This window comes from Notolepis coatsorum (genome assembly GCF_963971535.1).
Source record: "Notolepis coatsorum genome assembly, contig: SUPER_8_unloc_1, whole genome shotgun sequence".
NCBI classification, from domain to species: domain Eukaryota; kingdom Metazoa; phylum Chordata; class Actinopteri; order Aulopiformes; family Paralepididae; genus Notolepis; species Notolepis coatsorum.
The window spans coordinates 1,615,562-1,627,461 of NW_028174873.1; the positions used below are offsets into that span (position 1 = coordinate 1,615,562).

The following is an 11,900-nucleotide window of genomic DNA, read 5'->3' on the forward strand; positions in this document are numbered from 1 at the left end:
CTGGCCGCCGAGAGCGCTAAAACGCGAGGCGCTGGGAAAAGGAGCGCGCCTGTCGTGTCTGTAGCACAGAAATGAAGGACAGAAAGGAGCTGGCGACTCATGAAACGTCCCCGGTCGACACGGGCCTAAGAAAACAGGCACAGAGGCACTGAAAGAGGATTTCACCATCTAATGAACACACTAGACTAGACAAATATCAACAATATTTGACCAATTGCATGCTTTCACAGAGAACAAGAAGCCTTCCGTCGACTCCTTCAGACATTAAGCACCCCCACAGCCCAAATGGAATAAAAAAATTAAAACATATTATATTATACTTTTATTTTTTTTATTTCTTTTATTTTTTTCATAGTCGACTATCGGCAAATGTTGGCGACTACAAGTCGACTATACAAATCCTTAGTCGGGGACAGCCCTAGTTATGAGCTCTATTGACAACCCAGTTTGTCTCATCTCTCATGGGTACAGTTAGACCAGGCAGTCTAAATGTCATTAATATCTCTATCAATTATATTCCCCGCCATTAGTATGTATTTATTAACCCCACCAAGACCTCCTCCTCCTCCACGACACACACTGATGCTAGCAGTCATTAGTAGGGTTGGGAATGAAAATCACTTCCAAATTGGAATTAATTAACTAATTTAGTGGCCAATACCCACCATGTATTAACTCATTTAGATTCCAAAGGAATCGTTGAGAATCTTTTATTTTGATTCCGATGATTAAACAAATTTCACTCGCGCTAGTTTCAGTTTCCATGGCGACCAAGGTAGTTTCCTCCTGGACCACAACGAGATCCATCCTGGACCACAACGAGATCCATCCTGGACCACAACGAGATCCATCCTGGACCACAACGAGATCCATCCTGGACCACAACGAGATCCATCCTGGACAGCGGCTGGGTGGCGCAGCAGACATTGCGCTCGTCACCAACGCAAGAGACACCGGGTTCGAATCCGGCTGTCAGCGTTGCCTCCGGCTTGGGCCAGCCGTCATACTAACTCAATTGGCAGAGTTAGCGGGTGGGAAGTCGAAGGGTGGTAGTCTGGTCGTTGTGGACAGCGACTCCTACAGGTCGGTTGGGGGACGCCTGCACAGCAGAGACAGGAAAATGGCGGGGGCAGTGTGAGCCTCCCACACGTTACTCCTCGCCAAATAAGAGTCCGCGCTGGCAGGTGAAAAGATGTGACAGGCTGCCTCCACATGTATCGGAGGGGACATGTGATGCAAGGCTTCTATCCTCCCTACAACCGACCAGTGGGCGGGCATATGTGAGCAACGATCAGGACAGGGGAGGGAAGAATTGGCACGAGAGGTAAATTGGGATGGGGAGAAAAATCTCAGAAAAAGGAGGAGAAAAAAGTAGAAAAAAAGAAAAATATCCATCCTGGACCACAACAAGCGCCTTTGTTGGTAAAAACAGGTGCCAGGGGTAAAAACAGGTGCCAGGGGTAAAAACGGGTGCCAGGGGTAAAAACAGGTGCCAGGGGTAAAAACAGGTGCCAGGGGTAAAAAGAGGTGCCAGGGGTAAAAACAGGTGCCAGGGGTAAAAACAGGTGCCAGGGGTAAAAACAGGTGCCAGGGGTAAAAAGAGGTGCCAGGGGTAAAAAGAGGTGCCAGGGGTAAAAACAGGTGCCAGGGGTAAAAACAGGTGCCAGGGATAAAAACAGGTGCCAGGGGTAAAAAGAGGTGCCAGGGGTAAAAAGAGGTGCCAGGGGTAAAAAGAGGTGCCAGGGGTAAAAAGAGGTGCCAGGGGTAAAACGAGGTGCCAGGGATAAAAAGAGGTGCCAGGGGTAAAAAGAGGTGCCAGGGATAAAAAGAGGTGCCAGGGGTAAAAAGAGGTGCCAGGGGTAAAAACAGGTGCCAGGGGTAAAAACAGGTGCCAGGGGTAAAAACAGGTGCCAGGGGTAAAAACAGGTGCCAGGGGTAAAAAGAGGTGCCATGGGTAAAAACAGGTGCCAGGGATAAAAACAGGTGCCAGGGATAAAAAGAGGTGCCAGGGGTAAAAACAGGTGCCAGGGGTAAAAACAGGTGCCAGGGGTAAAAAGAGGTGCCAGGGATAAAAACAGGTGCCAGGGGTAAAAACAGGTGCCAGGGATAAAAAGAGGTGCCAGGGGTAAAAACAGGTGCCAGGGATAAAAAGAGGTGCCAGGGGTAAAAACAGGTGCCAGGGGTAAAAAGAGGTGAGAGTCAATAGGATTATTATAGACTAAAGAGACGACAGCCTGTACACTTAACCACCATGCGCACCAGGCCTCAAATAGATTATCTACCCTTATCTACACAGTACAGCCAATGTGCCTCTGTTACTGTTACCATGCCATTAGAGGCAAATTCAGAAAGCTCCACCTGTTTTATACCCAGAAGACAACACTGCTTCGTCCTCATGTGAGACTGAGTGGCTGTGGGGAACATAGATATATATAGAACACTAGATAGCTTAAGGCGGAGTCACCAGCGTCACTGAACCGCCGCCATCTTGCGCAGGTCAGCCTTGAGTGAGAGTGAGTGAGCTGCACAGACAAAAATACTCATAACTCGCTGAAATATTGACGGATTTACAAACGGGTTGGTTTGCTATAAACATCAAAGATGTAGTTATGATACTGCATACTTTTGTTACAAACCGCTTGTAATAAACCAAACCGTTTGTAAATCCGTCAATATTTCAGCGAGTTATGAGTATTTTTGTCTGTGCAGCTCACTCACTCTCACTCAAGGCTGACCTGCGCAAGATGGCGGCGGTTCAGTGACGTCGCTCTCCATTGGCCGGCAGCGCGGGCAAGCTATCTAGTGTTCTATAGATATATCTATGGTGGAGAACACCGAACCTGCTTACTCCGAACACAAACGCATCCCATTCAAATTGCCTGCATGGACGGTGTTATTGAAACACATCAACTGATTTGTATAAAATAATAATTATAATTTCCTTTTGCCATACCTTTTCACGTCACAAGCCCTGCAGAACAATTGCAACTATACTAAAAAAAAAAAAAAAACTTTTAAATAAAAAACCAACAACTAGCTCATACCTCACGTTTGGCTTTCTGGATGAAGCGCTGGTCGGTGACCCTGAACGCTTGGAACAGGGCCTCTGCCGGGTCCTGCTTCAAGTTCTCCTGCCGCATCAGGTTCACGTGGAGGTGGTTGGCGGCATAGATGGCGGCGTCCACGCCACCGTGCCCGTCGAACACCGCGAAGAAGGCCTGCTCCTCCTGGTCCTGGAGACACAACCACACAGAGGGCATGGGCTTCATCATGTCTCACTTTGTTAAGAGCTCTCTTTAACGGCAGACTGCGGAGTGTCCATATTCTGTCCTGTGTCCGTTTAGTGTTTAACTAATACTAATCACATTAATAATAAATGGGATTTCATCTGGCTCTTATAGAACTTTACACAAAACTAGTGGGTAGTGAGATACACAACAGACACAGACATAACACAGACATACAAGTTTGGGGAGGTGGGGGGGTAAGAGAAGAGACAGGTCTTGAGGCAGGATTGGAAAATGGAGACAGACAAGTCTCTAATGTCTTGGGGGTCCCAGAGCCTAGGAGCCGCCCTGGAGAAGAGCTCTGTCCCCAAAACTGCAAAGGCTGGACTTGAGGGTGGAGAGGAGGCAGGCTGAGGTGGATCTGAGGGATGAGAGGGTTGGTAAGAGGAGAGAAGGCAGGCTGAGGGGTGAGAGGGTTGGTAGGAGGAGAGGAGGCAGGCTGAGGGATGAGAGGGTTGGTAGAGGGAGAGGAGGCAGGCTGAGGGGTGAGAGGGTTGGTAGAGGGAGAGGAGGCAGGCTGAGGGGTGAGAGGGTTGGTAGAGGGAGAGGAGGCAGGCTGAGGGGTGAGAGGGTTGGTAGGAGGAGAGGAGGCAGGCTGAGGGGTGAGAGGGTTGGTAGAGGGAGAGGAGGCAGGCTGAGGGATGAGAGGGTTGGTAGGAGGAGAGGAGGCAGGCTGAGGGGTGAGAGGGTTGGTAGAGGGAGAGGAGGCAGGCTGAGGGGTGAGAGGGTTGGTAGAGGGAGAGGAGGCAGGCTGAGGGGTGAGAGGGTTGGCAGAGGGAGAGGAGGCAGGCTGAGGGGTGAGAGGGTTGGTAGGAGGAGAGGAGGCAGGCTGAGGGGTGAGAGGGTTGGTAGGAGGAGAGGAGGCAGGCTGAGGGGTGAGAGGGTTGGTAGGAGGAGAGGAGGCAGGCTGAGGGGTGAGAGGGTTGGTAGGAGGAGAGGAGGCAGGCTGAGGGGTGAGAGGGTTGGTAGAAGGAGAGGAGGCAGGCTGAGGGGTGAGAGGGTTGGTAGAGGGAGAGGAGGCAGGCTGAGGGGTGAGAGGGTTGGTAGAGGGAGAGGAGGCAGGCTGAGGGGTGAGAGGGTTGGTAGAGGGAGGGGAGGCAGGCTGAGGGGTGAGAGGGTTGGTAGAGGGAGAGGAGGCAGGCTGAGGGGTGAGAGGGTTGGTAGGAGGAGAGGAGGCAGGCTGAGGGGTGAGAGGGTTGGTAGGAGGAGAGGAGGCAGGCTGAGGGGTGAGAGGGTTAGTAGGAGGAGAGGAGGCAGGCTGAGGGGTGAGAGGGTTGGTAGGAGGAGAGGAGGCAGGCTGAGGGGTGAGAGGATTGGTAGAAGGAGAAGAGGCAGGCTGAGGGGTGAGAGGGTTGGTAGAGGGAGAGGAGGCAGGCTGAGGGATGAGAGGGTTGGTAGGAGGAGAGGAGGCAGGCTGAGGGGTGAGAGGGTTGGTAGGAGGAGAGGAGGCAGGCTGAGGGGTGAGAGGGTTAGTAGGAGGAGAGGAGGCAGGCTGAGGGGTGAGAGGGTTGGTAGAAGGAGAGGAGGCAGGCTGAGGGGTGAGAGGGTTGGTAGAGGGAGAGGAGGCAGGCTGAGGGGTGAGAGGGTTGGTATGAGGAGAGGAGGCAGGCTGAGGGGTGAGAGGGTTAGTAGGAGGAGAGGAGGCAGGCTGAGGGGTGAGAGGGTTGGTAGGAGGAGAGGAGGCAGGCTGAGGGGTGAGAGGATTGGTAGAAGGAGAGGAGGCAGGCTGAGGGATGAGAGGGTTGGTAGGAGGAGAGGAGGCAGGCTGATGGGTGAGAGGGATGGTAGGAGGAGAGGAGGCAGGCTGAGGGGTGAGAGGGTTAGTAGGAGGAGAGGAGGCAGGCTGAGGGGTGAGAGGGTTGGTAGAAGGAGAGGAGGCAGGCTGAGGGGTGAGAGGGTTGGTAGAGGGAGAGGAGGCAGGCTGAGGGGTGAGAGGGTTGGTATGAGGAGAGGAGGCAGGCTGAGGGGTGAGAGGGTTGGTAGGAGGAGAGGAGGCAGGCTGAGGGGTGAGAGGGTTGGTAGGAGGAGAGGAGGCAGGCTGAGGGGTGAGAGGGTTGGTAGAGGGAGAGGAGGCAGGCTGAGGGGTGAGAGGGTTGGTAGAAGGAGAGGAGGCAGGCTGAGGGGTGAGAGGGTTGGTAGAGGGAGAGGAGGCAGGCTGAGGGGTGAGAGGGTTGGTAGAGGGAGAGGAGGCAGGCTGAGGGGTGAGAGGGTTGGTAGGAGGAGAGGAGGCAGGCTGAGGGGTGAGAGGGTTGGTAGAGGGAGAGAAGGCAGGCTGAGGGGTGAGAGGGTTGGTAGAGGGAGAGGAGGCAGGCTGAGGGGTGAGAGGGTTGGTAGGAGGAGAGGAGGCAGACTGAGGGGTGAGAGGGTTGGTAGAAGGAGAGGAGGCAGGCTGAGGGGTGAGAGGATTGGTAGAAGGAGAGGAGGCAGGCTGAGGGGTGAGAGGGTTGGTAGGAGGAGAGGAGGCAGGCTGAGGGGTGAGAGGGTTGGTAGGAGGAGAGGAGGCAGGCTGAGGGGTGAGAGGGTTGGTAGAAGGAGAGGAGGCAGGCTGAGGGGTGAGAGGGTTGGTAAGAGGAGAGAAGGCAGGCTGAGGGGTGAGAGGGTTGGTAGGAGGAGAGGAGGCAGGCTGAGGGGTGAGAGGGTTGGTAGAAGGAGAGGAGGCAGGCTGAGGGGTGAGAGGGTTGGTAGAAGGAGAGGAGGCAGGCTGAGGGGTGAGAGGGTTGGTAGAAGGAGAGGAGGCAGGCTGAGGGGTGAGAGGGTTAGTAGGAGGAGAGGAGGCAGGCTGAGGGGTGAGAGGGTTGGTAGAGGGAGAGAAGGCAGGCTGAGGGGTGAGAGGGTTGGTAGGAGGAGAGGAGGCAGGCTGAGGGGTGAGAGGGTTGGTAGGAGGAGAGGAGGCAGGCTGAGGGGTGAGAGGGTTGGTAGGAGGAGAGGAGGCAGGCTGAGGGGTGAGAGGGTTGGTAGGAGGAGAGGAGGCAGGCTGAGGGGTGAGAGGGTTGGTAGGAGGAGAGGAGGCAGGCTGAGGGGTGAGAGGGTTGGTAGGAGGAGAGGAGGCAGGCTGAGGGGTGAGAGGGTTGGTAGGAGGAGAGGAGGCAGGCTGAGGGGTGAGAGGGTTGGTAGGAGGAGAGGAGGCAGGCTGAGGGGTGAGAGGGTTGGTAGAAGGAGAGGAGGCAGGCTGAGGGGTGAGAGGGTTGGTAGGAGGAGAGGAGGCAGGCTGAGGGGTGAGAGGGTTGGTAGGAGGAGAGGAGGCAGGCTGAGGGGTGAGAGGGTTGGTAGAGGGAGAGGAGGCAGGCTGAGGGATGAGAGGGTTGGTAGAGGGAGAGGAGGCAGGCTGAGGGGTGAGAGGGTTGGTAGAGGGAGAGGAGGCAGGCTGAGGGGTGAGAGGGTTGGCAGAGGGAGAGGAGGCAGGCTGGGGGGTGAGAGGGTTGGTAGGAGGAGAGGAGGCAGGCTGAGGGGTGAGAGGGTTGGTAGGAGGAGAGGAGGCAGGCTGAGGGGTGAAAGGGTTGGTAGGAGGAGAGGAGGCAGGCTGAGGGGTGAGAGGGTTGGTAGAAGGAGAGGAGGCAGGCTGAGGGGTGAGAGGGTTGGTAGAGGGAGAGGAGGCAGGCTGAGGGGTGAGAGGGTTGGTAGGAGGAGAGGAGGCAGGCTGAGGGGTGAGAGGGTTGGTAGAGGGAGAGGAGGCAGGCTGAGGGGTGAGAGGGTTGGTAGGAGGAGAGGAGGCAGGCTGAGGGGTGAGAGGGTTGGTAGGAGGAGAGGAGGCAGGCTGAGGGGTGAGAGGGTTAGTAGGAGGAGAGGAGGCAGGCTGAGGGGTGAGAGGGTTGGTAGAAGGAGAGGAGGCAGGCTGAGGGGTGAGAGGGTTGGTAGAGGGAGAGGAGGCAGGCTGAGGGGTGAGAGGGTTGGTAGGAGGAGAGGAGGCAGGCTGAGGGGTGAGAGGGTTGGTAGGAGGAGAGGAGGCAGGCTGAGGGGTGAGAGGGTTGGTAGAGGGAGAGGAGGCAGGCTGAGGGGTGAGAGGGTTGGTAGAAGGAGAGGAGGCAGGCTGAGGGGTGAGAGGGTTGGTAGAGGGAGAGGAGGCAGGCTGAGGGGTGAGAGGGTTGGTAGGAGGAGAGGAGGCAGGCTGAGGGGTGAGAGGGTTAGTAGGAGGAGAGGAGGCAGGCTGAGGGGTGAGAGGGTTGGTAGAAGGAGAGGAGGCAGGCTGAGGGGTGAGAGGGTTGGTAGAAGGAGAGGAGGCAGGCTGAGGGGTGAGAGGGTTGGTAGGAGGAGAGGAGGCAGGCTGAGGGGTGAGAGGGTTGGTAGAAGGAGAGGAGGCAGGCTGAGGGGTGAGAGGGTTGGTAGGAGGAGAGGAGGCAGGCTGAGGGGTGAGAGGGTTAGTAGAAGGAGAGGAGGCAGGCTGAGGGGTGAGAGGGTTGGTAGAAGGAGAGGAGGCAGGCTGAGGGGTGAGAGGGTTGGTAGAAGGAGAGGAGGCAGGCTGAGGGGTGAGAGGGTTGGTAGGAGGAGAGGAGGCAGGCTGAGGGGTGAGAGGATTGGTAGAAGGAGAGGAGGCAGGCTGATGGGTGAGAGGGTTGGTAGAAGGAGAGGAGGCAGGCTGAGGGGTGAGAGGGTTGGTAGGAGGAGAGGAGGCAGGCTGAGGGGTGAGAGGGTTAGTAGGAGGAGAGGAGGCAGGCTGATGGGTGAGAGGGTTGGTAGGAGGAGAGAAGGCAGGCTGAGGGGTGAGAGGGTTGGTAGGAGGAGAGGAGGCAGGCGGAGGGGTGAGAGGATTGGTAGAGGGAGAGGAGGCAGGCTGAGGGGTGAGAGGGTTGGTAGAAGGAGAGGAGGCAGGCAGGCTGAGGGGTGAGAGGGTTGGTAGGAGGAGAGGAGGCAGGCTGAGGGGTGAGAGGGTTGGTAGGAGGAGAGGAGGCAGGCTGAGGGGTGAGAGGGTTGGTAGGAGGAGAGGAGGCAGGCTGAGGGGTGAGAGGGTTGGTAGAAGGAGAGGAGGCAGGCTGAGGGGTGAGAGGGTTGGTAGAGGGAGAGGAGGCAGGCTGAGGGGTGAGAGGGTTGGTAGGAGGAGAGGAGGCAGGCTGAGGGGTGAGAGGGTTGGTAGAAGGAGAGGAGGCAGGCTGAGGGGTGAGAGGGTTGGTAGGAGGAGAGGAGGCAGGCTGAGGGGTGAGAGGGTTGGTAGAGGGAGAGGAGGCAGGCGGAGGGGTGAGAGGATTGGTAGAGGGAGAGGAGGCAGGCTGAGGGGTGAGAGGGTTGGTAGAGGGAGAGGAGGCAGGCGGAGGGGTGAGAGGATTGGTAGAGGGAGAGGAGGCAGGCTGAGGGGTGAGAGGGTTGGTAGAAGGAGAGGAGGCAGGCTGAGGGGTGAGAGGGTTGGTAGGAGGAGAAGAGGCAGGCTGAGGGGTGAGAGGGTTGGTAGAGGGAGAGAAGGCAGGCTGAGGTGGAGGTCATTCAGGACTGGGGGGTGGTGTAGCCCCTTACGTGACTGCGGTTTGCAAGCCCGGGGCTTTTGTGACCGCAGTCACTTGCTGGTGGGACGCAACCACTTTAGAAAATACCAACCAAGCGTGAACGCGGGCATGGGGGTGTGTCAAAAATATATCAGATATGAATTTCAAAGATACCCAGCGTACAATATGGGTTTAACACAGCTTTACAGTGGGGTCTGGAAGCTCGGAGTTGCTAATAAACAGTTTAAATCATTGTTACTCCACGAGTGGTACTCACAGAGCAAGCCGTGTATTTCCGCCTGTAATGCCTGGACCAGGCAACCAAATGCCTGGTGCGCATGCGCGGTGACACCAATGGCGGAAATACACGGCTCGCTCTGTGAGTACCACTCTTTGAAATTCATATCTGATATATTTTTTACACACCCCCACGCCCGCGTTCACGCTTGGTTGGTATTTTCTAAAGTGGTCGCGCCCCATCAGCAAGTGACTGCGGTCACAAAAGCCCCAGGCTTGCAAACCACAGTCACGAAAGGGGCTAGGGGTGATGTGGTGCCAGGATTTGGTGTGGGTTAAGCGTCGGGAGGAATGCGTTCTGGACTATTTGGAGTTGATGGAGCTGTAGCACTGATGCTGTTTAAAGTTGTCCGTGGTGTCATATCAGTTTTATTAAAACTGACTGCCATGTGGATTCTCAGTTTGACACTCCCGGAGGAGACCAACGCTGGCGTGGACTCATTGAGGCAATGAGAAGAAGACTGGCTGTGAGGCCCCGACTCATACTGTTTATGGCTCATTAGTTATATTAAGATGCCATGGACAGTTGGGCTGTATTTACCCCTGGAGCTAAACTGGTTTATTAAGCTAATATGTAATGGTGGTCTGTAATACAAGCAAGAAGAAAAAAAAACATCTGATCTCACAGAAGAAGATCTTAGTCATATCAATCTTAGACACACATTTTGGTTCCAAAATATCTCATAACATTCTTAATAGCCTGGTAAAGATCCCATCTGAGCTATAGATTATTTGTATCTTTTCAAATCTAGCTGTTGATCTTCTACACAGTGTAGGGTTCGCCGATACTAGAGGACCCCAGGAAGAATAGTCAACACGTTGATGATGACTAATGGGGATCCTAATAAACATAAACCTAAACTAGAAAGAGGTGTTTTTGGCCAACAGCGAGGCTAGCGGTCCATATCCGCTTCCACTCATTTGTGCTAAGCTAGGCTAACTTGCAGCCGGATAGCTTTCTACTGGACGCACAGTAGGAGGGAAGAGGAATTCACGAACGAGAGAATATTCACGAGTATTGTGTTTTCAATTAAATGACACGCTGATATAAAAACCCAACCTGCAGAAGCCTCGTTCATTCATCCGCCTACTTTAATTAACGGTATTAATGCCAATTAGCTGGCTTAGCCACCGCTATCATGCTTAACAGAATGGGATAAACACTTGATCCAACATATTAATGTTGGAATTATAGTGTGAGCTTTGGGCTCTGATTCCTACGGATGCGGCCTCTCAGACTGGTTAACTGTGGTCGTGCCAACTGGTTATAATCAGAGACATTCCAAGAGGAGACTAACCAAGTCCTTCTCACTTCCTGTAATGTGTCATGTGAGCTACACACAGCAGGGCATTGGGTGGCTTACTGCCCACCCCAATGAGAGATGTAGAGGTTTTGACAGAATGTGGCTATTTTTTTTTGTCTTTGCCAGAGAAATCGAGGTACATTTTCAGACCTTCTCTTACAAGTTGAAGGTGTTCTGAACATTTTGAATGGAGATGTTTCTCTGTCCTGTAGATCCAGTGCAAAAACAACTTTGAGACGTGTCCAGCGATCTCACGGCGTTAGCGATGGCGCCTGTGTAAGAGTCCCGCCCACTCAGGAGACAGGAACTGTTCCATTTTCATCCCACTGGTGCTGCTTTGAATGTGTCGTCTTTCCTTATTATAGTATCTTTGCTATCTGACATGTCGTATCTCAAGGAACAGCTGTTTGGGGACTTTTACCAGTTAAGATGGCAGCTGCCTGCTACTGGTGCCAAATTCAGGAATTAGTTTTATTTGGAGAGGGCAAACTTTTATCAATGCCATTATTTCTGTTGAGAGTTTTGTAACGCTTGCTTGGGAGACGGTGAAGTCAGGCCACTGTGTCAAAGTGGGACCTTTGCAGCCTGGCGCTCATTGTGTTAGCGGTGCTCGTGGAAATCAATGGGTATGTTCACGGTATATCTCTGAAAATAATCACATTTAATGACTTCTGTATAATTATCTACTGTATGTTACATAATCGGCCTGTTGGTTGGACACCAACACCTTTCACCAGAGCATATGATGTCCATGCGTTGCTGCTCCTTGCAGGTGTCACTTTTTACAGTAGTCTTACTCACATGAGAGCAGCCCAATAGGGAGGTGTAGTCTGACGTCACTGGTTGTTTATTGGGAAAATGGATTATCGGCTATTGTAACAATTCTGCCGCATGAAAATTTAAACGCTTTCCATTTTTGCATAAAACGAGTTCCCTTATATCACTAACATTATTGTTTAAGCATTAAGCATTAATCAACCAAGCATTTTTTGGTTGAAATAAAATGTGGCGATTTTTTTTTATGATTCATTGCGAATATTTTCATGTTGAGCTATATAGCTTGTGGATGAATAAGCACAGAAAGGTAAACCGTGCAAATGTTAATGCTTTATTTGTTTTAAACGAGACGATTTAGAAATGGGCAATGGGGAAATGCATTGGGTTGGAACAGAGGGTGGAACACGGAAAAAAGGCAATGACGTAACCACTACACCTCCCTATAGACCAGGAAGTAACCACTACACCTCCCTATAGACCAGGAAGTAACCACTACACCTCCCTATAGACCAGGAAGTAACCACTACACCTCCCTATAGACCAGGAAGTAACCACTACACCTCCCTATAGACCAGGAAGTAACCACTACACCTCCCTATAGACCAGGAAGTAACCACTACACCTCCCTATAGACCAGGAAGTAACCACTACACCTCCCTGTAGACCAGGAAGTAACCACTACACCTCCCTATAGACCAGGAAGTAACCACTACACCTCCCTATAGACCAGGAAGTAACCACTACACCTCCCTATAGACCAGGAAGTAACCACTACACCTCCCTACAGACCAGGAAGTAACCACTACACCTCCCTACATGGGGCT

At 53.4% G+C, this 11,900-nt stretch overlaps 1 protein-coding gene across 1 annotated transcript in view; it reads right to left on the reverse strand.

Annotated features, from left to right (window-relative positions):
• The window catches only part of ppm1e (protein phosphatase, Mg2+/Mn2+ dependent, 1E), a 184,448-nt gene that overhangs the window by 19,758 nt on the left and 152,790 nt on the right, over positions 1-11,900 (reverse strand). Inside the window, exon 4 of the mRNA XM_084338364.1 lies at positions 3,045-3,233. Coding sequence (XP_084194490.1) covers positions 3,045-3,233 — 189 coding nt within the window. The remainder of the gene's footprint in view (positions 1-3,044; positions 3,234-11,900) is intronic.